Source organism: Schistocerca serialis, chromosome 1, assembly GCF_023864345.2.
Source record: "Schistocerca serialis cubense isolate TAMUIC-IGC-003099 chromosome 1, iqSchSeri2.2, whole genome shotgun sequence".
Taxonomy (NCBI): Eukaryota; Metazoa; Arthropoda; class Insecta; order Orthoptera; family Acrididae; genus Schistocerca; species Schistocerca serialis.
In genome coordinates this window covers 249823561-249849264 of record NC_064638.1, presented here as the reverse complement: position 1 = coordinate 249849264, position 25704 = coordinate 249823561, and the positions used below count along the sequence as shown (strand labels likewise).

The 25704-nt window shown below is 42.3% G+C and overlaps 1 protein-coding gene across 1 annotated transcript in view; it reads left to right on the top strand.

Annotated features, from left to right (window-relative positions):
* The first annotated feature begins 9663 nt into the window (after window positions 1-9663).
* The window catches only part of LOC126467134 (nitric oxide synthase, salivary gland), a 719566-nt gene continuing 703525 nt past the window's right edge, over window positions 9664-25704 (top strand). Inside the window, exon 1 of the mRNA XM_050096439.1 lies at window positions 9664-9899. Within this exon, the coding sequence (XP_049952396.1) occupies window positions 9783-9899 (117 nt within the window). The 5' untranslated portion in view covers window positions 9664-9782. The remainder of the gene's footprint in view (window positions 9900-25704) is intronic.

The following is a 25704-nucleotide window of genomic DNA, read 5'->3' as shown; positions in this document are numbered from 1 at the left end:
CTACAACCTAGCAAGTGTGGTGTCTGGCGGTGACACCACACTAGAAGCTATCAGATAGATTATATAATGGTAAGACAGAGATTTAGGACCAGGTTTTAAATTGTATGACATTTCCAGGTGCAGATGTGGACTCTGACCACAATCTATTGGTTATGAACTGTAGATTAAAACGGAAGAAACTGCAAAAAGGTGGGAATTTCAGGAGATGGGACCTGGATAAACTGTCTAAACCAGAGGTTGTACAGAGTCTCAGGGAGAGCATAAGGGAACAACTGACAGCAATGGGGGAAAGAAATACAGTAGAAGAAGAATAGGTAGCTCTGAGGGATGAAGTAGTGAAGGCAGCAGAGGATCAAGTAGGTAAAAAGACGAGGGCTAGTAGAAATCCTTGGGTAACAGAAGAGATACTGAATAAAATTGATGAAAGGAGAAAACATAAAAATGCAGTAAATGAAGCAGGCAAAACGGAATACAAACGTCTCAAAAATGAGATCGACAGGAAGTGCAAAATGGCTAAGCAGGGATGGCTAGAGGACAAATGTAAGGATCTAAAGGCTTATCTCATGAGGGGTAAGATAGATACTGCCTACAGGAAAATTAAAGAGCCCTTTGGAGAAAAGAGAACCACTTGCATGAATATCAAGAGCTCAGATGGAAACCCAGTTCTAAGCAAAGAAGGGAAAGCAGAAAGGTGGAAGGAGTATATAGAGGGTCTATACAAGGGCGATGTACTTGAGGACAATATTATGGAAATGGAAGAGGATGTAGATGAAGATGAACTGGGAGATACGATACCGCGTGAAGAGTTTCACAGAGCACTGAAAGACCTGACCTGAGTCGCAACAAGGCCCCGGGAGTAGACAACATTCCATTAGAACTACTGACGGCCTTGGGAGAGCCAGTCCTGACAAAACTCTACCATCTGGTGAGCAAGATGTATGAGACAGACGAAATACCCTCAGACTTCAAAAAGAATATAATAACTCCAATCCCAAAGAAAAAAGGTATTGACAGATGTGAAAATTACCGAACTATCATTTTAATAAGTCACAGCTGCAAAATACTAATGCGAATTCTGTACAGACGAATGGAAAAACTAGTAGAAACCGACCTCGGGGAAGATCAGTTTGGATTCCGTAGAAATATTGGAACACGTGAGGCAATACCGACCGTACGACTTATCTTAGAAGAAAGATTAAGGAAAGACAAACCTACGTTTCTAGCATTTGCAGACTTAGAGAAAGCTTTTGACAATGTTGACTGGAATACTCTCTTTCAAATTCTGAAGGTGGCAGGGATAAAATACAGGGAGCCAATTTACAATTTGTACACAAACCAGATGGCAGTTGTAATAGTCGAGGGACACGAAAGGGAAGCAGTGGTTGGGAACGAAGTGAGACAGGGTTGTAGCCTTCCCCCGATGTTATTCAGTGTGTATATTGAGTAAACAGTAAAGGAAACAAAAGAAAAATTCGGAGTAGGTATTAAAATCCATGGAGAAGAAATAAAAACTTTGAGGTTTGCCGATGACATTGTAATTCTGTCAGAGACAGCAAAGGACTTGGAAGAGCAGTTGAACGGAATGGACAGTGTCTTGAAAGGAGGATATAAGATGAACATCAACACAAGCAAAACGAGGATAATGGAATGTAGTCGAATCAAGTCGGGTGATGCTTAGGGACTTAGATTAGGAAATGAGACACTTAAAGTAGTAATTTTTGGAACACACCCTACGACAGCATGGAGGCAGAAGGATGACACTTTCTGCAGGACCTGACTGTTATTTTGCAGGACAATGCTCAAGCACGCACAGTGCAAGCTGTTACTGATTTGTTTGACTGATGGGGCTGCTAAGTGCTATACCACCAACTGCACTCCCCTGACTTAAGCGCTCCTAAGTTCAACTCGATTTCTAAACTGAAGGAAACACTTCACGGCATTTGTTTCAGAACTGCTACAAATTCGTCAGGCAATAGACCGCGCCACTCGAACTGTCAACACAACTGGCACTGCTAAGAGTATCCTACGACATCCACATCGCTGGCAACGGGTTATACACAATGCTGGTCAGTAAAACATTGAAACACGTATCTATTTTGTACGAGCTGTAAATAAATGGTTGCCACTAGTGAAGTTCCAACCCTCGTACCTGCATTCCATAGCTCTTGAGAAAATTACAGTGGTATAGGGTTTGTTAATGTTGACGTTGAAACATGTAAAATAATTTGAGTTCAAATGGTTCAAATGGTTCAAATGGCTCTGAGCACTATGGGACTCAACTTCTGAGGTCATCAGTCCCCTAGAACTTAGAATTACTTACAACCTAACTCACCTAAGGACATCACACACATCCATGCCCGATTCGAACCTGCGATCGTGGCGGTCGCGCGGTTCCAAACTGTAGCACCTAGAACCACTCGGCCACCCCGGCCGGCCAATAATTTGAGTAATGTTCTGCAGTTTGAGAGCACGGTGGCCGTATACGACATCGGCGGTGCACACACATGAATGTATCTTGAATATGTAAAGCTGCACCTGCAGCGATGTCCTGCCAAAACGACAGGACAGTTGAACTGGAAGCGAGGGTGAAGGGTAGTCATTCTGATCTAGAACTGGTGTTGATGTGCGGGAACAGGGACGATCATTGGACAGCGAGTGTGAATGGATTAATCCCCCAGTGTCCCAGGTTATCAGTAACGGTGAGTGTGTGAGCATGCAAGAATTAGAAAATCGCATAAGTAACGTTAAAAGTTAAAAAAAGTCCTAGAAGAGAATGGATGAGTTCAATAATCTATGCTTGAGTCTTGATCTGAATCCGGTGATTAGGGCAATATGTATATCTCTGATTAAAATTTTATATTAAAAGCTGAACCTTTCACAAAGAGTATTCTTTCCCGTTACACAGTAAAAGGTATGATGACCTCGTTAACTATTCTAGGTTGCCCTGTGTATCACCATTTAAATACGTTTACACCCATCCTCTAATCGTCACACTTTGTCCATTTTTCGGCTACAATATAAGTACAAGACGCTGGTTACCACGTGTCACTCAAACGATTAGATTATCACAGAGAATGTGCGGATTCACTAACGACGTTTAAAACACAGCTTAAAACATTACCTTCATATCTGCTTATGACATAACAGCTTGTCAGGAAGTCCAATGCTTATTACCATTCACGTGTCACATCACATTACTTCATGCACTTACGTTTGTGAAGTTCACTGTTCGTAATTTATTTACACATTTTTTTAAACTGTTATGGAATAAAACCCCTCCAAATGTTAAAGAAATCTGATCTGTATTTCAATGAATCTGAGTGCTTCATACCAACTGCCGATTAGTTTAGAACCTAGAACTGATTCTGCCAAAAAGGGTTATTTATCCTTAGTGTAGAGCACATTTAACGAGCACAAAGCCTAACACTCTTGTACCAGTTCGATACATGTGCTGTTTGGGTATGTGAGTTGCATCATCACAACCTAATCTTCGTACTTAATTTCTGTTGGATAGTCATATTATTGGTAAAATTGTAAAATCCAGCTAGTTAGGAAACCATTTCCCCAATATTTGAATTAAAAATTAACTCACGACAATTTTAAAATATTGATAATGAATTAATGGATTCTCTGAATATGTCTGCTTGATTCCAACCGGAAAAATTTAAATAACATTAAAACTTAGTAACCAGTCCTTAACCTATTAGCATAGCAATTACCAAAATATGAACTATCATCATTACATACATATTATAACGTTACCAAGTATGGGAAATATTTGTCTCCCGGAATAACTTGATTTGTGCACATAAACACAAAAACACACAAAAGAATAAACATCGAACATTGACATACACAAACAAAGCAAGAAATAACCATGTTAATCCTCTTACAACAACGTAAATATTTATCGAATTTAGTCAGCTACTTTTGAAAAATATGTACATTTACACGTATCCTGAAGAGCCAAGCTGGTACACCGGCATAATATAGTGTAGGCCCCCCGCGACCAATCGTAAGTGTCGCAACACGACGTGGCATGGACTCGAATATTGTCTGAAGTAGTGCTGAAGGGAAGTGACATCATGAATCCTTCAGGGGTGCCCATAAATCCGTAAGAGTACGATGGCGGGGAGACCACATCTGAGTAGCACGTTGCAAGGCTGAATAATGTTCATGTCTGGGGAGTTTGGCCGGCGTAAGCGTTTAAACTCAGAAGAGCGTTCCTGGACGTGTCGCATTGTCCCGCTGGAATTGACAAAGTCCGTCGGAGTGCACAATGGACGTGAATGGATGCAGGTGATCACCCAGGATGCTTACTTACTTGTCATCTGTCAGTGTCGTATCTAGGCGTATTAGGGATCGCAAATCACTACCACTGCATACGCCCCGTACCATTACAAAGCCTCCAACAGTTTTAACAATCCCCTGCTAACTTGCAGGGTCCATTGATTCATGAGATTGTCTCCATAGCTGTACACGTCCATCCGCTCGATACAATTTGAAACGAGACTCGTCCGACCAAGTAACATGTTTCCAGTCATCAAGAGTCCAATGCCAGTGTTGAGGGGCACAGACGAGGAGTAAAGCTTTGTGTAGCGCAGTCATCAAGGGTACACGAGTGGGCTTCGAAAGCTCATATCGATGATGATTCGTTGAATGGTTCGCACGCTGACACCTGTTGATAGTCCAGCATTGAAATCTGCAGCTATTTCTGGAAGGGTAACACTTCTGTCACGTTGAACTATTCTTTTCACTCATTCTTGCTGGATCTTCCTCCGGCCGCAGCGATGTCGGAGATTTGATGTTTTACCGGATTCCTGATAATTCACGGTACACTCGCGAAATGGTCGTACGGGAAATTCCCCGGTTCATCGCTACGTTGGAGATGCTGTGTCCTATCACTCCTGCACCGATTATAACACCACGTTCAAACTCACTTAAATCGTGATAACCTGCCATTGTAGCAGCAGTAATCGATCTAACAACTGCGCCAGACGCCTGTTGTCTTATACTGGCGTTGCCAACCGCAGCGCCGTATTCTGCCTGTTTACATATCTCTGTATCTGAACATGCTTTCGTATTTCAGTTTCTGTGGCGCTTCTGTATATAAGAACTCAGACTTTTGGATATAGATCATCTCTCATCATTGTCTCATTCTTCATGTCTTGGGGACCGATGACCGTCGCAGTCTGGTCCCTTTAATCCCACAAACCAACCAACCAACCAACCTTCATGTCTTGATTTTTGAGAGTAACATTTGTCCAGGTACCGAAGTGGAAAGAGTCCTTTTACCTGATGTATATCAGGATATCCTAAAAGATACGACCGTTGGTGGGGCACCCTCAGAATCTCAAAAGGTCTTACACAATCATCATTTTCTATTCTTCCTCATGTGAGAGTAGTGACGAAGGAGAGTGCGCTCTCAATAACACTTTTTCTGCTACTCGGAACTGCTACATTCTCATCCTTTTCATTTCATAAATTATCTTCGTGCTCCTAGTGCTTTCCGTGAAGTGGACTAGGGCGGTTCGTCCTCGTTGATCTCGCGATTTATCTTTTGTAGGTTCTTCTGGAATCCGGTTTACGCCGTTATTTCTTTCTGGCTGCTGATACACTGATTCGGTTTGAGTGATGTGAGTCTACATCCGCAAATTTTTTTCAAATTTCTCTAGATATGCGATTTACTTTGTTTGCTTATTGTGGTAAAACGTCCCCACAACCTGTTTCATTCGCTGAAAACTCGTCCCGAGGGATTTCCTTCGGGATAGTACCGCATGAAAAGATCTGTTTCATGTCGGCTCAGGTTAAAGCATTCCTCCAATAAAAGAAGTAAAATTCGACGCATTGTCGGAAAGCAGTTCGAGAGTTCCAGACTCTAGGTATGTAATCATTGACCAAACTTTTAATAATCAGTGGGCTGGTGGCTGTCTTGATGGGAAAAAGTTTAACGTACTTCCAGAATGAGATTTTCACTCTGCAGCGGAGTGTGCGCTGATATGAAACTTCCTGGCAGATTAAAACTGTGTGCCCGACCGAGACTCGCAGGAGATGTTTCCAGAATGAGATTCTGCAAGGTTCGCAGAAGAGCTTCTGTAAAGTTTGGAAGGTAGGAGACGAGGTACTGGCAGAAGGAAGGCTGTGAGTAGCGGGCGTGAGTCGTGCTTCGGTAGCTCAGTTGGTAGAGCACTTGCCCGCGAAAGGCAAAGGTCCCGAGTTCGAGTCTCGGTCGGGCACACAGTTTTAATCTGCCAGGAAGTTTAACGTACTTAGTTAAAGTGTCTAGAAACGCCACAAAGTTTTTGCTACCGCCCCTTGATCTCAGCAATTGGCCGCAGGCGCCGCAGCATATAATGGATATTGGCTTGTCGGGTATCGTTGAGTGAAGGAATGCCTTGCTGCCTCTGTTATTTGGCTAGGTTCTCCCGCATCGTCCTCTACGCTCCTCGGAGTATGGGACGTCATCATCATCCGACAAATACCACATGGCTTCAACACCTGCTGCACTTTCATCCGAAGATTTGGGAAACAACAGTATGCTCTTATTTTACTGTCAAATTTGAGAACGCCTGACGTTTAGCGCACGTCTTCTTATTCAGAAGATACGCAGATGCACCAGTTCTGAGTTTGTGCGATTTTTCTATGAAATATTTCATCATTCACGAGTTTATAATAGCTTTGCAGTCTTAAATCATTGAACTGCAATAACAAGACATGGCCTGCGTCTCAATAGGAAAGGGAAGGGTAAACTGGCTGGGATGATAGCAAAATCTTTAAGGGATAGGGGCACTGAAATTCATGGAAGTACTTTCTTTTAGGCTAAGCTCAGTGTTCAATCATCCAACACTGACTAAAAATAAGATTAATGGGAAGTTCAGACAGGCAGGTACTAGAGATGTTAAAATGTAACAAATTCTCATAACAGTACAGTGAAAAATAATGATAGTATGTCACAAGATTCTCCTAAAAGCACATTGAAAAATAATGTTAGTGTATTCCATCCGAATATCAGGTGATTAAAAACAAAGTAAATGAGCTTCTTGTTTGTTTAGAAGATTAGAAACTGAGAGTGGAATAGATGTATTATGCCTTTCTGAACATCATATAGTCACAGGTATGGAAATGGTAAATGTAGGTGGATGTAAGCTTTCAGCACATGCAGGTAGAGATACTATGGGGGGAGTGGAGAGAGGAGGAGTTGCCATATACGTTACAATCTGTCAAAGAGTGAAAAATTAGGAAACTAAACAATTTTGCATCGAGCAACATATAGAAGCATGTGCATGTGAGCTTCAACTAAATAATGGCAGTTTTATAATTGTAACCATATATAAGTCCCCATCGGGAAATTTTCAACTATTTTTCAAAAACTTTGATTATTTGTTATGCTATCTGTCGGACAGAGAAAGCAAATTACGCTAAGGACAACACACAACACACACAGCCATGCCCGAGGGAAGACTCGAACCTCCGCCAGTGGGGGTAGGGAGGGGGGGGGGGGGCCGCGCGAAGGTTAAAACAACACCTCGTCTTTATACAGTAATATATACAGGGTGTTACAAAAAGGTACGGCCAAACTTTCAGGAAACATTCCTCACACACAAAGAAAGAAAGTATGTTATATGGACATGTGTCCGGAAACGCTTACTTTCCATGTTAGAGCTCATTTTATTACTTCTCTTCAAATCACATTAATCATGGAATGGAAACACACAGCAACAGAACGTAACAGCGTGACTTCAAACACTTTGTTACAGGAAATGTTCAAAATGTCCTCCGTTAGCGAGGATACATGCATCCACCCTTCGTCGCATGGAATCCCTGATGCGCTGATGCAGCCCTGGAGAATGACGTATTGTATCACAGCCGTCCACAATACGAGCACGAAGAGTCTCTACATTTGGTACCGGGGTTGCGTAGACAAGATCTTTCAAATGCCCCCATAAATGAAAGTCAAAAGGGTTCATGGCCGGAGAGCGTGGAGGCCACGGAATTGGTCCGCCTCTACCAATCCACCGGTCACCAAATCTGTTGTTGAGAAGCGTACGAACACTTCGACTGAAATGTGCAGGAGCTCCATCGTGCATGAACCACATGTTGTGTCGTACTTGTAAAGGCACATGTTCTAGCAGCACAGGTAGAGTATCCCGTATGAAATCATGATAACGTGCTCCATTGAGCGTAGGTGGAAGAACATGGGGCCCAATCGAGACATCACCAACAATGCCTGCCCAAATGTTCACAGAAAATCTGTGTCGATGACGTGATTGCACATTGCGTGCGGATTCTCGTCAGCCCACACATGTTGATTGCGAAAATTTACAATCTGGTCACGTTGGAATGAAGCCTCATCCGTAAAGAGAACATTTGCACTGAAATGAGGATTGACACATTGTTGGATGAGCCATTCGCAGAAGTGTACCCGTGGAGGCCAATCAGCTGCTGATAGTGCCTGCACACGCTGTACATGGTACGGAAACAACTGGTCCTCCCGTAGCACTCTCCATACAGTGAGGTGGTCAACGTTACCTTTTACAGCAGCAACTTCTCTGACGCTGACATTAGGGTTATCGTCAACTGCACGAAGAATTGCCTCGTCCATTGCAGGTGTCCTCGTCGTTCTAGGTCTTCCCCAGTCGCGAGTCATAGGCTGGAATGTTCCGTGCTCCCTAAGACGCCGATCAATTCCTTCGAACGTCTTCCTGTCGGGACACCTTCGTTCTGGAAATCTGTCTCGATACAAACGTACCGCGCCACGGCTATTGACCCTTGCTAATCCATTCATCAAACGGGCATCTGCCAACTCCGCATTTGTAAACATTGCACTGACTGCAAAACCACGTTCGTGATGAACACTAACCTGTTGATGCTACGTACTGATGTGCTTGATGCTAGTGCTGTAGAGCAATGAGTCGCATGTCAACACAAGCACCGAAGTCAATTGGGCCAACTGGCGGTGACTCGAGGAAGTACAGTACATACTGACGAAACTAAAATGAGCTCTGACATGGAAATTAAGCGTTTCCGGACACATGTCCACATAACATCTTTTCTTTATTTGTGTGTGAGGAATGTTTCCTTAAAGTTTGGCCGTACCTTTTTGTAACACCCTGTATTATGGGGGTAACACTTTTCTACCATTTTTGCTCAATGCTTGTGTCCTAAAACAACTTCGTTCTTTGTTTTTAACTTCGGATATTAGCGGATCCGATGACGGGAGTGACTACAATAGGTACTGTGCTTATTTGAGCCTCAAAAGACTGCCGCGCTGAGTGCCCACCTCTGAACATACAGCTACGACGCCCGGGGGTCTTGTGCCACAGAAATGTGTCAGCTGCGTCGCTGTTCCATTTCGACGTCGACAACAGGGAAATCTTCTGGTCGGAAGCACTGCGGGCGTTTTCTGGCGACTTTCTTCTTTGTTCGGATCGCGCGAGGGGAAGAACAGAGCAGATGGCATCATCGAACGTGTCGCAAGCGGCGAATCCTCCAGCGCTAGCAACTTCCCACGGCGGGGTCTAACCCGGGCGGCAGCTAGGTGGGAGAAAGGCCCAACCAAGCCTCCCGCAGACGGCGCGGCTTCCGGAACTGCAGTGACGAAGCGGCTGTTTTGTCAACAGGCGGTGGGGAAGTCGGGCGGTCGGCACGCGCCCGGCTCATAAGCTGGCGCGAGTCACCTACGGCGGTCAGTCCACAATCGCGGTCCGTACCCGGCGCTAGCTCGGCCCATATTGCAGCGGTTCACTTCACGCAGCGCGAGCGCCAACACTGTGCGGTTTGCCATGGACAGCTACAGCAGACGTGGCCCCGTGTTCAGGAAATTCCAGCGGCTGCGGAACCACCAGACCAAAGAGATCGAAATCGACCGGCTGTTCAACGAGACATACGACGAACAACAGGTAGTTGTCCGGCGTGAGGCCCAGCGAACTGCCACCACCCTGCGCACGCGCAGGTGTATGTGAGTGTGTGTGTGTGTGTGTCGGTCCGCCCTGTCGGCGGGCGGAAATGTTGGGGGTAACCGCTGATGGAGGCTGCGCCGGCCACCACGCTCCGACCGTTGTTGCGCTTCGTGTATTCACCCGACCTTTACACACGGAGACGGTTCTCACTGCCTTAACTTCGCATTACTCGCCGGGAATTAACTATCTATTCGCAAACTTAAAACAACTGTTTCGCATCGTTTGCTTTTTTATAGGGTTCCCTGCCCCAATCCGTAAAAACGGATCCGTTGTAAGATCGCTTCGTTATCCGCCTGCTTATTTGTCTGTCTGTCTGTGTGTTCGAATGTTAAGAACCTTTTTCTCGGGAACTGGTAGACGCATCACGTTCGAATTTATGTTACGTATTAATGTCTTCAGTCTCTTGGAAGTATAAAAATTTTAAAAATCAATGTCGAAAACACAACTAATCAAAACTTATATAGACTCCTTCCCAACCTAGAATAATGAAAATTGACAAGCGGCTAGGTTTCCCCGTACAAGTAAAGGGAAAGATCCAAAAATGTTAATTTGTAATTAAAGCGCACGAAAAAATATTTTTTTTTGTCTTTGTTATCTGTCTCTTTGTTTGTCCGCCTTTTAACAACTCTTTTTCTTTGAAACAGGTTGGTGCAAAAGTTCAAATCTATATCACATACTTGGGTCTATGGCTGCTTGGCGGTGTAAAAAAATATAAGTGTCTTTGTCAATGCAATTAAATTGTGCGGCCATTTATTTCACATATTTTGATACTCGCAAACACTCTCATCAAAACCTATAGGGGAATTTTCGTTGACCTAGAACCACGAAATTCAGCAAGAAGCAATATTTCACAGTACAAGTAAAGTAAGAAATCTGAATCTTGTTAAATTGTAATTATAACACATAAAAATATCTTTTGCCATTTGAACATACATTGCACACATCATCAGTCAAAAACTTAATTCTGCATGGAAACAGAAAAGGTGGGTTGCAGTCATGTTTTAGTAAGTAAATAAAAATGTTTTATTACATCTTCCCTCTCTACATATATAAACTGAAGCCCACTCCTCGCTTCTTTATGTATGTCTGGACTAATCTGAGGACTACTGTGGAGGAAATTTCGATTCCCTGGATATATATATATATATATATATATATATATATATATATATATATATATATATATATATATCGATTCCCTGGATATATATATATATATATATATATATATATATATATATATATAAAGTTTGTACAGAAGCCTCAGTGCCCGAAGTCCATATATTAAGTTTGTACAGAACCGTCAGTACCCGAAGTCCAACTGGAACTTGGCCATTTGTTTTGTTTCACGGCGTGTATACAGGTCGAGAAAAATTTTGCTACTCTGCCGCTGTGGCCGGAGCGGTTCTACGCGCTTCAGTCCGGAAGGTTCGCAGGTTCGAATCCTGCCTCGGGCATGGATGTGTGTGATGTCCTTAGGTTAGCTGGGTTTAACTAGTTATAAGTCTAGGGGACTGATGACGTCAGATGTTGAGTCCCATAGTGCTTAGAGCCATTTTTGAAAAGTTTGCTTAGATTAACAAATACATCATCTGCCGGTTATCCGGCTTAATTCGCTGTCGAGACTGTTTGTATAATCCACTCTACACACGACTGAATTTTCACTGTGCAGTGGAGAGTGCGCTGATCGGAAAATTCCTGGAAGATTAAAGTGTGTGCCACACCAGGAAACGAAAAGGTTTCGGTTTCGAGTTCCCGTCCAACACACTGCCAGAAATTTTCAAGGTACATCCGTTTATATTGCAGCTGCTGCCTATAAGCGTGTTTCCGTAAGAGCGTGCAAAAATGTAACAGGACATAGAGAATGCTCCGCTGAACAATTTGACAGGAAAGACCGTGCGGAGTGGCCGTGCGGTTTAAGGCGCCATGTCACGGATTGCGCAGGCCCTCCCACCGGAGGTTCGAGTACTCCCTCGGGCATGGGTCTGTGTGTTGCACTTTAAGTTAGTTTAATTAGTGTGTAAGTCGAGCGACTGATGACCTGCGAAGTTTGATCCCTTAGTAATTCACACACGCTCACATAGGAAATCTGGGGTCGAAGAAGACGGCCTAAGGAGAGACGGAAGTAAACATGTCTAGCGCTTTGTCTAGCATTACTGTTTTCCAGCTTATTTATAACTAACATGCGTCCAAGTTTACACGCACTGTGCTGTTTATTTACATGTACATTCTTTATTTTCTGCAAGCAAATAAGGAGGACCAGCCGGATTTCCAATAAGTCACGATGCAGGTTTTGTTTACTTTACTTGTGCATAAGGTGGCTCTGTTGTATCGTATTTACATTGTTCCATGACAGAAAGTGCTATGAATCAACGATAGACGCATTCATTACTCAGTGCTGTTCAGAGACTTGTACAGTCCGATGGAGCTGCTCCGGTACCGTATTTCCTGGCCACTGTATTGGAAGAGGAGGACCCATACCAGGCCTACTAGGGCACCTGACCTGAATTACCGTTGGTTATTTACTATGGGAATATCTAAAGTCACTTGTGTGTGAGACCCCAGTGGATAATTAGTTGCCAGAATTATAGCTGCCTGTGTTGTGATTCGAAACACACAAGGGATTTTGTTAGGTTGCGTCAGAACCTTGTTCGCAGATGTCACGTTTCCATTGAGGCTGATGGCCGTCAGTTTCAACATATTTTGTCAGAAACACTAAACGTGACACGTTCATGGTGTCAGTGATGGTATTTCCAGTTCACTAAAGTAAATGAAAAAGTACACAGTAATGTGATTTTATTTCTACTATCTCCTTAAGCTGGCTTCTCCGACCTCAGATTTCATACCTCAAATTGTTCAGTGAACCATCCCCTATGTCGTGTTAAATTTTTGCACTCTCTTCCAGAAACACCTATAGATACACAACTGGCCATAAAATTGCGACACCAAGAAGAAATACAGATGATAAACGGGTATTCATTGGACAAATATATTATATTACAACTGACATGTGATTACATTTTCACGCAATTTGGGTGCACAGATCATGAGAAATCAGTACCCAGAACAACCGCCTCAGGCCATAATAACGGCCTTGATACGGCTGGGCATTGAGTCAAACAGAGCTTGGATGGCGTGTACAGGTACAGCTGCCCATGCAACTTCAACACGATACCACAGTTCTTCAACAGTATTGACTGGCGTATTGTGACGAGCCAGTTGCTCGGCCACCATTGATCAAACGTTTTCAATTGGTGAGAGATCTGGAGAATGTGATGGCCAGGGCAGCAGTCGAACATTTTCTGTATCCAAAAAGGCCCGTACAGGACCTGCAACATGCGGTCGTGCATTATCCTGCTGAAATGTAGGGTTTCGCAGGGATCGAATGAAGGGTAGAGCCACGAGTCGTAATACATGTGAAATGTAATGTCCATTGTTCAAAGTGCTGTCAATGCGAACAAGAGGTGACCGAGACGTGTAACCAAAGACACCCCATACAGCCACGCCGGGTGGTACGCCAGTATGGCGATAACGAATACACGCTTCCAATGTGCGTTCACCGCGATGTCGCCAAACACGGATGTGACCATCATGACGCTGTAAACAGAACCTGGATTCATCCGAAAAAATGACATTTTGCCATTCGTGCACCCAGGTTCGTCGTTGAGTACACCATCGCAGGCGCTCCTGTCTGTGATGCAGCGTCAAGGGTAACCGCAGCCATGGTCTCCGGGCTGATAGTCCATGCTGCTACAAACGTTGTCGAACTGCTCGTGCTGATGGTTGTTGTCTTGCAAACGTCCCCATCTGTTGACTCAGGGATCGAGACTTGGCTGCACGATCCGTTACAGCCATGCGGATAAGATGCCTGTCATCTCGACTTTGATAAAGGTCGGATTGTAGCTTATCGCGATTGCGGTTGTCAGCACGTTGTAGGTGTCGTCACGGGCGCCAACCTTGTGTGAATACTCTGAAAAGCTAATCATTTGCATATCACAGCATCTTCTTCCTGTCGGTTAAATTTGGCGTCTATAGCAAGTCATCTTCGTGGTGTAGCAATTTTAATGGCCAGTAGTGTATAAAGAAGAGTGTCCGTTTGTTTGTTTGTAATTCATAGATATCCACATTTTTATTCCGATCTTGATGAAATGTTACACACTTTTTCTTCAAGACAAGAGGAAATATACCGTCTACAAAACATTTAGTAATCTGACTTGAAACATACATCTATTTAACACATGAAGGGGAAAAGTAGTTACCAAAAATCTCCAAAAGTTCTTGGCCGATTAAACTTCAAATTTTTATACGATCCCTTAATGAACATTTGGGTGGGCATAAGCTATATATTTTTAATATACACAATATATAAATATATATAGATAAAATATATCAAGGATAAGGGTTATTATCAAACATACCAAAAATTAATTTACCGGTTTACTTCAAATTACTAAATTCAGATGAAACAATGAAGAAAATTAATGAAAAATTTAATGCCTAACGAACGAAATATATCGTGACAAACTGACTGTAATTCCTATCGCGAGATTAAATTACAGCGGCGATACCCTTGTTGGAAATAACACCATCAGACATCACTAGATCGCGGGACCAATGAAAGCTCGAGAATTTGACAAAAAGATGATTGGCAGTTATTGATCATATGTTGTTATTACATATGACATATACCCCAGAAGATATTGTAGTCCATGTTTCACAGTTATTCTTGTCATTAAAATTCACAGTGTCGTACAAACACTAAGGCAGGACTTGGATGTAGCACCAACAAAAGTCACCAGATCGCAGGCCGATGAAGAGATCGAGCAGAACACGAGATTTGCCGAACTGCGACGTAAACTGTTCGAACAGTTCGAGTCGTGCTCAAACACAGCCCTACTTGGAAACAGTGAAAACCGAACTGAAACAGCAGAAGACGAATTGTCCAAAAACACAACGAGATACTGCATAATGTGAAAACAGATGGCGCAACTAACCATCTTTTCATGCAGGTGGAGACGTATTCATTCGTCACACCCAGCGAATCAAATACGTTCTTCAGTTTAAAGCGACTGCAGTTTCCGATGCGGATTGCATACGCTTTGAATATCAACGAGACACAGGACCAATCATTTTGTGTGGCAGATATTAAATGCCGGGCTTTGTAGCTAGTTTACTATATTCACAAAAGATGTTACATGACACATTTGAGAGCTCACTGCATTAATTTCGCGTTACTCGCCGGAAATTGAGATCTTATTCGCGAAGATGCAGTTAAAACACAGTGTTTCGTAACATTTTCTTCTTTTTTTCGTTATTGTTTTTTTCATTCCCTATTATTCTTGAAGAATGCGCTCATTTTCTGGAATGCAAGACCATCGGCATACTAGCAACGAAGTGTGTGACATCGAGCGCTAAGAACCAGAAAATGTGCTTGAAATATAAATCGCTCACAAGAAACAAAAAAAAGACGTTGGTATGTGCCATTCGCATGCAAAACGCACCTTTTGCCTCCTAGCTCGATTCAACGGTGATGTGTTGTACCCGCACAACTTTATTTGTGCAAATAGTACAGCTTCAGTAGGCGGCCGTCTTTTGGAGTATTCGGTTGTGCGTTGGAGTATCAAAAATGTACATCGATATCAGGGAAGGAAGGTTAATCCTATGTACGTTGTCACAACTTTAGAGGCAAAGTTTCAATATGCTGAAAATAGGAACTTAATCTGGGCTGAGAACATGAAGTTTGTGAATATGTTATATAGCACAATAATTCGCAAGTTCAGTGGAGATAGTGCAGAAATGTAGGAAGAAACGCTGGATGGGTAGAGTGATTCTGAAGGACAGCGAGGATTCCTATCTGAAGGCGGCTCGATCAGCAGTACAAGACTTTCATCTCCAGGGCAACAGGAACCTTCAAGTGGAAGTGAGTACAAGCCTATCCATGCAATACGTCAAGGGCCCTTATACTATTGGATTTAGATGAAATTATACTGGAGAACATTTATGAAGTCTGTTGAGATCGTTTCTTCAACTCGTATAACAAACGTATGAGGTGTTAAAGCGTATTTGAAGTAAATCAAGTTACAGGGCAACGTTTGGTCATGTGGCTAGCGAAAGACGTATTCCTTCACGTTACCAAAGTTCCTCTCCTGAATCATTCAAATGCCTCCTGTGGTAACACCCTTATTTACAATTCGTATGGCTCTTCCCACTGTTTTTTTCTAAGCACATTTCGTGCATTTCTGAGAGTTCTAAGTCATGTGCTTACCTTAAGGAAAGAATTCCGTTCTGCATACTCTAATAGCAGGTGGATCATTTCAGTACTTCGGTGTACATGATAAAACATGTCATATGCATAATTTGTAGTCCAAACGAAAATATTCCTTCAGACTTCTTGGTTTTATAATTTTTCAGAATTTGTCGAACTATGCACGAACAATTCGTAAACTCGTTAATACGCACCAGCTAACTGTACTGAAATTATATTTCATGCTTATACTCCACTGACAATGAAACTATGGACGTCCGCAGAAAATTATCCAAGAGAAGACAAAATTCCAATGTTTTTACATAACTGCTTGGATGAATTTGAAGATGTGTGTTGCTCTGAGAACTAAATTTGCCAAGAGATACGCCAATAATTTTTTTTTCTGTTCTCTCGTTGGGACATCTGCCGTGTGACCTCACCCCCTAATCCCCTGCAACAGCTTCTCAATCGCACACAGCGTCCACATTTACTTGTTGGATGTGTTCCAATCCTTGTCTTCCTTTACAGTTACACCAGGGAAGTTATTTATTGATGCCTCAGCACATGTCCCGTTGTCCTGTCTCTCGTACTTATCAATGTTTCTCACCTATTCCTTTTCTCGCCGATTCTGCGCAGTACCTAATTTCTTATGAGTCCACCAAATTTCTATCGTCCTCCTACAGCACCTCATTTCAAACGCTTCAGTTCGCTTCTTTTCAGTTTTCCCATTGTGTGTTTCACTTCCTTACAATGCTATGCTGGAAAAGTACACTGTCAGAAATTTCTTCCTCAAATTAACGAAAATTTTTGATGTTTTGTTCTTTTAATCAGAAATGGCCCACTTTACATCTGCTAGTTCGCTTTTTATGTCCTCCTTGCTTCGTCTAAGACGTATTATTTTGCTTACAAGGCAGCGAATTCATTTCCTCACCTTCGTAGTCCATAATATTGACATTCTGTTTATTTCTTATCTCATTTTTGCCAGTCCTCATTAGTTTCGACCTTCTTCTCGTTACTCTGAAACCGTAGTGTATACTAACTAGACTGTTCACTCCATCAACAGGTCCTTCAATTATTCCACTCTCTCACTGCAGACAGCATTGTCATCAGCAAATCTGATCAATGATATCCTTTCACACTGAATTTTAATCCCATTCTTATTCCGTTTGTACCCGTTCTTGTATCCTCAACAATCGATAGCTATAGACTTAATATATTTTTTAAGCTAAACTGCTTTTGTACCTAAAATATAAGCACCCTTTTTATACAATTAAATGATGGTTGCCATCTTTATTGAGTTAGTGAACTGAAGATACTTTCTCGTATGATTTGATCAGATGTATCCAACGAGTAGGAAATAAAGCTAGAAAATATTAATATATATTTGCATTCTCACGCCTATAATGTTGGTTTGAGAACGAAAATAAAAATTCGGAACTAGAAACTGGGTCACAACTACGGAGAAAACCTTGTTGGGTACCAAAAAAATAACCTGCAAGGTACGACATTTAAGAATACTATTCAACATGCAGAAAAAATCGCAGATAATTATTTCTAGAAAAGATAATTCTGTAGTTAAATAAATATATTCTGGATTTCAGGAGGGGCCAAGTGCCCACTCTTGCTCACCCCCTCCCCTCTGCTCCAACATCTGCCTCGTCCCTTAGTATTTATACACGACACGTAATGTCTCGTTTGATATAAGAGATTATCTTAAGAAAAAATTATATAATTTTAACTTGTACTCATGGGTCGCTCGCCGTAGGATCAGATTTTATTAATATCTGTTGCAAGAGGTCCATGGCTAAGAAATTTATTGCTGGGGCACTTGAGCAGATGTAATTTCGATGGATTGCTCACGCGCTGCCTGTGATATGTAAGCTATAAGAGAATCTCAGACCAGAGAGCAGTGTTGGCTGCAGTAAGAGCAGTGGCAGTACTAGTAGCCGCCAGCAGTCTGGTGTATGGAGTTGGCTGGGACGGTCGTGGGAAGCGATGGCGGTGCCTGAGCGATGTAGTATAAGGTAAAAACAGCAGCGCGCATACAAATAACACTGTAAATACGAATTTGTTTATGGCTGCGTCACCTTTTGTAACACTCCGACGCCAAGAGTGTATAGCCGTATTTTGAAACATTGCCCTCTTTCTTTTTATCAAGCCGTACGCGATACCCTGTATTGTTGACTTGGCAAATTAATTTTTGTTAGAACGTCATGGCCGGAAGATCTACTTGTTGCCACAGTCACCAGTTAACGAAAAGGAGTCACGCCTGCGCAATCCGTCAGTTATAGCATTTAATCTGTTTATGTATAGTATTTTGCGAGACAGAGTTTCCAGACCACACCCTAATTTGCCTGAACGAGCGTGGAAAAACGCCTAAAATAAAACTTCAGGAAAATCCGATCTGGCTGGTTTACTTAAATGTCTCGCAAGCCAGCAACCTTCAGATGTATACTTGTGTTGCTCAGTACTGTGCTTTGCTTGGACTTGTGTTCGTGTGTTGTCATTGTGCTTAAGTGAAATCTCCATTTATTCAACGTCTTCGTAATCGGGTATAAATGTTTGTAGCGTTTGATTATTAATGTTATTTTGTTACCTGGATCCCGAAAGGCCTCATCTTTGTGCAAGCGATTGCTTCATGTGTATCTTATTCGTTATTTTCATAGTATTAAAAAAGTTGGAAATAAGATTAAAGCTTATGGTTGAAGCGTTATAATGGAAGTAAACGTAAGTTAACTGCTTTTTATTGTGCGCTTCTGTGCACCACGCACTAGTCCACTACAGGTAAGTTGTTGCCTTTCCCTCAATTTACGAATCAACGTCCTGAGTAGTTCTTGCACTTTTAATTGCGTTTTTATACTCGTTATATAACTTTCTGATGCCACAGGGAAAGATTCACATTAATCGTACCGAGACTGTACTGAAACTGAGCCACGCTTTATGGTCATTCCTACCTTCCGATTTTTAAAACTTAATCTCTGGATTGTTGGTTTTTGAAAGTTGGCAGGTATGTAGGAGACTTCTCATGGTCAGGAACGTCCTTTTGGCCAGTGCTAGTCTACTTCTTATGTCCTACTGTCTCCGGCCATCAAGGGTTATTACTGGGGTGAGTCAAATTAAAACCTTAAATTTGTAATAACAAATCGAAATTTCGTGCCGTTATCCTGTAAGTTGGTAAGCGTGCTACAAACAGCGTGCAGAATGGCCTGTAGGTGGCAGCATAGTGCAGATGCACACATACAGTCGCAGTATCAGTATAAAGATGGCCGCCCCACTTGCGACTTGCGCCAGCATTTCGTTATTCGGTTTTTGCGTGGTGAAGGTGTGAAACCTATTGAAATTCATTGATGAATGAAGGTTCAGTACGGTGATGCAGGTTTGTCGCAGCAGCAAGTCTACGAATGGAGTAGGAATTTCGCAAATGGTGTGACTACAGTGGAAGATGCTCCTCGTCCAGGTCAGGCACAAAGAGTTGTGACTCAACAGAACATTCCAGCAATTGAAGCCATAGTGAAGGAAAACCGCCGAGTGACACTGAATGACATTGCAGCATGTGTACAAATTAGTCATGGGTCATCACACCACATTGTGCATGATGTGCTCCATTTTCAAAAAGTGTCTGCAAGATGGGTGCCACGGCAGCTGACTCCTGCCATCAGAGAACGACGTGTTGATGCTTGTGAAGAACTTATTTGGCGCATTGAACGAGAAGGTGATGGCTTCCTTGCAAGAATCGTTACTGGGGACCAAACCTGGGTTCACTTCCAGCAACCGGAAACAAACAAACAGAGCGAGCAAGGAATGGCGCCATTCCTCATCACCAAAACCAAAGAAGTTTCGAACAGAGCCATTAGCAGGGAAAGTTATGCTGACTCTCTTTTGGGACGAAAAAGGCGTCATTTTGGAGCATCACATGTCTAGAGGGACCACTGTCATCAGTGCATCATACAAAGATCTCCTAAAAAATCATCTGCGGCTTGCAATCAAATTAAAGCGACGTGGGCTGCTGTCAGCAGGTGTCCTTTTGCAACATGACAATGCAAGGCCCCACACTGCCCGTACAACAGTTGCAGCAATCACAGGCCTGCATTTTGAGTGTCTTCCTCATCCGCCATGCTCACCAGACCTTGCCCCAAGTGATTTCCATATGTCTGGACCACTCAAAGACGCAATGGGAGGAAAGAAGTTCCGTTCTGATGAAGAGGTACGCCACGCGGTGCATGAGTGGTTGCGCAGACTACCAAAGAAATTTTTTTCTAAAGGAATTTATGCACTTTGTAAGCGCTGGAGGACTTGCATTGAGCGTGGGAGACATTATGTTGAAAAGTGATACAGCTTTTTACCACTTCTGCTCAATAAATAATACTTTAAAAAAATATTTGAGGTTTTCATTTGACTCACCCTCGTATGTTATCTAACTAGCAAAATTCCTTAATTTCGTCTACTATCTGATTCCCAATGCTTATGTTAAGTTCTGGATGTTCTCCTTTCTTCTACTCCTCATTACTTTCGTTATTCTTCAGTTTACTCTCAGTCTGTACTATTTACTGATTATACAGTTCATTCCATTCAACAGATTCTGTCATTCTGTCTTTTTATTCCGAATACTTCATTCTTGGTCTTTCAGTCTTACTGTTCCCTCTCAGTTCTTGTACATATTGTGTATTCCCCTTCTTTCTCTGTAGCTTACCCCTATTTTTCTCAGAATTTCGAATATCGTGCTGAATTTTTCCGTTGTCTAATGCTTTCTCAGATCGACATATCCTATGAATGTTTCTTGATTTTTCTTCAGTCTTGCTTCCATTGTCAATCGCAACGTCAGAACTTCCTCTCTGGAGCCTTTACCTTTCCTAAAGCCAAACTGATCGTCACCTAACAGATCTTCAATTTTATTTTCCATTTTTCTGTAAATTGTTCTTGTAAGTAACTCGTATGTATCAGATGTTAAGCTGATTGTCCGATAATTTTCGCACTTGTCGGCTCTAGCTATGTTCGGAAATGTGTGGATGACGTTTTTTCGAAAGTGTGGCAGTATATGGCCTCCCACATACACTCTACACACCAAACAGAATAGTCATTTTGTGGCCACTTCCCCAGTGATTTTGGAAAGTACGATGAAATATTATTTATTCCTTCTACTTGAGCTTAAGTCCCCTTAAGTTCTTTTAAATTCTGATTCTAATACCGGATTCCCTATATCTTCCCTGTCGACTCTTGTTTCTTCTTCCATCGAATCATGAGTAAGTCCTCCCCCTCATACAGACCTCCAGTGTACTCTTTTCACGTATCCACTCTCCTCTGCATTTGACAGTGGGATTTCTATTCCAGTCTTAACGTCACCTTCTTTATGTTAATTCTACCAAAGGTTGTTTTGACTTTAGTGTATTCTGAGTCAGTCCTTCTGACAATAAATTCTTTTTCGATTATCTTCACATTTTTCGTGCAGACATTTCGCCTTTCCGTCCCTGTACTTCCTATATATTTCATTCGTAAGTGAATTGTATTTCTGTATTCCTGAATTTCCGAGAACATTTTTGTACTTCCATCTTTCTTCGAACGACTGAAGTATCTCTTCTGTTATCTATTGTTTATTCGCAGTTACCTTCCTTGTACTTAGGTTTTTCTTTTCAACTTCTGTGATTGCCGTTTTCACTGACGCATTCTTCTTCAATTGCGCTGCCTACCGTCCTATCCATAATTGCATTATCTGTGGCCTCAGGTAACTTCAGGCGTATTTCTTAATTCCTTTGTACTTCTGTGTACCACTTCTTTGCGATTGATTCTTCCAAACTAGTCCCTTAAAGTTCAGCTACTCTTCATCATTTTTAAATTGTGATCTGAGTCTGTATCTGTTCCTGTGTACGCCTTAAAATCCAGTGTCTGATTAAGTACTCTCTGCCTGGCCATGATATAATCTAACTGGATCTTCCAGTATCTCGCGGCCTTTTCCAAGTTACCTCCTCCCCTTGTGATTCTTGAACAGAGGATTCGCTATTACTAGCTGAAATTTATTGCAGAATTCTTTCTCCTCTCTCTTTCCTAGTACCAAGCCGATATTCTCCCATAACCCTTTCTTCTACTCCTTCCCCTGAAACTGCATTCCAGTTACCCACAACTATTAGATTTTCGTCTCCCATTACGTATCGGACTACCCGCTCAATACACCCATGTACTGTCTATGTCCTTTTACGAAATTGCAAAAAATCATCCAAACCTTGTCGGGCGACCGCCTGCGAGCCGAATGGTTAGTCGCTGCCTTCCGTGCGGAAGGACTCTGGTTCATTTCCCGGTATCTCGTCAGACTTCTGAGACAGGGAGGGCTGGAAATGGGTCTACTCAGCCCCGTTGAGGCCGAATGAGGTCCTGCTTGCAGAAAGAAGCAGCGACGTCATTGGGATTCACCTACTGGTAACAATGGCTGAAAGGACTGGCGACATGCTTGATCACGTGTACCGCGATCATAGATCGCTATTCGCAATGCCTTGTTGGGCGCAGTCGGCCATTCGGAACAAACATATGGTCTAGCCTATGAATGAAGTTTACGTTCGTGTTCATTTCGTCGGCCTCGGGGTTTAGTTGTAAAGTGCGTGCCTGGAAACGGTAGGGCGCGTGTTACATTCTGTCTTCAACATAACGTTCGCCGCACAGCGATGTGAATTGTCACCAGGAACAACATGTGGGTCGGATTTGACGGTAAACTAAAATACCTTTCTCGTGAATCGGTGACTACAATGGATCAGGGGCACACAGGTCGCCGAATTAGCGTCCAATTGATATACCTGCACTCGGCCACTGAGCGACACGAAATTTTTTGATACAAATTACAATAACGGATAAGTATTGATCACATAATTCCTTAATACACGTTACGCTTCATTGTCAGACGTAAGCTGTGAGACAGTGGGAGAAATCATGAAAAATAAGATGACAGTGTAATGCATTTTTGCGATAATCACTGCATGCGCAGTTACGTCAGTAATTAGATGGAGATCTAGTTTTAGGTTGAACGAAGTGGGCGCATAGAAAATATGGTGTAATACAATTCTCATACCACAAAGACTGCATGTGGTAGTACAGTAGCCGACTCAGTGAAAGCAAGTGTCCAACTGGCAGTTGGTGTCAAACTGTCAAAAAAGTAAAGTAGAGCGACATATGGCGTAAACATTAGGGAAAGAAAATTTTCATAGGCGACTAAATATACCAAAATTAATTTCTCAGCAGGTGACGTAAGAACTTTACGGAGGAAGATATTTTGAACACCATCTTTGGATAAAGTTTAAATGACAATAAATTGTGAATCGAAGTGTAACAAATGACACAGATAAAAGATACTTCAGAGTAACATGTACATCAAAATTCAACTGTAAAACAGTAGGTAAAACCTATTTAATTACACGAAATTCATATACAGTGTATGTCAGTTATAACATGAGTTGTTGCCTAAATAAGAAAAATAATATGTGAAGTTACAAAACGTATGCGATAAAATGTGTTATATGTGACAGAACACGAGAGAAATACATATTAGACTCTGCTCGTTCAAAAATGGTTCAAATGGCTCTGAGCACTGTGGGACTTAACATCTGAGGTCATCAGTCCCCTAGAACTCAGAACTACTTATACTTAACTAACCTAAGGACATCACACACATCCATGCCCGAGGCAGGATTCGAACCTGCGACCGTCGCGCGGTTCCGGACTGAAGCGCCTATAACCGCTCGGTCACAACGACCGGCTCTCTGCTCAACAGCTTCACGAATCAGCGATTGGATATAAATTGAAGTACAAATATAAAAGTTCAGGAATGGTGTGCAGAATTTATGCTATGTATGTCCGGACAATGGTAAATGAATGTTCTTGCGTCGTAAGATTTAATAAAGAATTTTACGATCATGACTTTTCTATAACTGCAGGTTGTGTCAAATCTGAGTGATCGACTAAATAGTATGGAAGAGTTCCTCGATCAATAAGGAAATTATTATTATTATATATATCGAAAACCTTCGCACGAAATTTCTATTTTTTCATAAAAGAAAAATCGCTCTAAAGAAACTGGCTGCTATTGTGCTAAGAATAACACATGACAAATTTTAAAACAATAGTAATGTCTCATCTCAATGATGTCATGTAGTGATCGTTTCTAAAAATATAAAACGCGAGCTTTGTAGTTAATGCCGATTCAGATTAGACCCTCTTCTTTCTAACTTTCTCTCAAAGCTATTGATCGAATCGTAAACATAAAGAAAATCGTGCAATGACAATTGATATTGAAGTTAAAACCAACGAGGTATTTAACGAACGATCATCGCAGCCCACAGTTCAGCTTTCCGTGCATTCATAAGCTGCTTAACGTCGTTGGCCACAAATGACAACTCCGCCAGCCAGCAGTTAGACAATAACAGGAAAGGAGCCGTTTTTTAGCCTACGGCATCGTACCAAGCTGACCTTTAAAATTTCCGCGAGATAGCAATCTCTTCTTCTCCAGTTACATAAGAGATGTGCTTGTCATGGGAGCCAGATGGTAGGGTAAGACAAAGAAGTGTTGTTGCTCTTTCGTGATACGTCCAACTGTACACTGCACTTTGAGTTTCTCAACATACAATTTAGAAACGCTTTTGAATAATATGGAGGTACGACACGATGTTATCAATATTCAGGACCTCTAGTTCAAGGAGATCTCACTGAGAGTTTCAGATCTTATAATTACATAATTGTCATGCAAAGTAACTAGAGCGGCCCACCAAGAAGCATTGATTTCCCAGTAATTTAGAGTCGCAGCCATCCGTGAATATCTATAACTAAAGTGATTGTTATACACACTCTAATCCAAAAAAAAAAGACGCATCACAATGGAATTATCCAAAAGAGACGGAAATCGGTAGGTGTAATATACACTGCAAACAAACAAATCATTCCAATTTTGGAAAAATTGTATAAATTATCACGAATTGAGCACGTCAATAACGTGTTGGTACAACTCTGGCCCTTATACAAGCAGTAAATCGGCTTGGCATTGACTGATAGAGTTGTTGGACATTCAACGACCTTGACGGTCGAGGTAGAGTATCGCAAGCACGAAAACAGGCATTACGAACTCTCGCCGGGTGCGGGTGTGCATTATCTTGCTGAAATGTAAGCCCAGGATGGCTTACCATGAAGGGCAACAAAACCGGGTGTAGAATATCGTTGACGTACTGGCGTGCTGTAAGCGCGCCGCAGATGACAACCAAAGCGGTCCTGCTATGCACTCCAGACCACCACTCCTGGTTGCCGGTCAGAGCGTCTTCAGATACGTCTTCACTGGTCGTCGGGGCTGAGTTCGAAGCGGAACTCGTCACTGAAGACAATTCTACTCCAGTAAATGATATTCCGGGCGGAAGGCGTGTCTGCTTGCCTATTCTGTATCTTTCCGCCATTGTGTCGATAGTTTCGGCACACAAGAGCACCGAACGGTCTAGTACTCGAATTAGAGTCTCTGCATTATTTAGTATGCATTTCGGT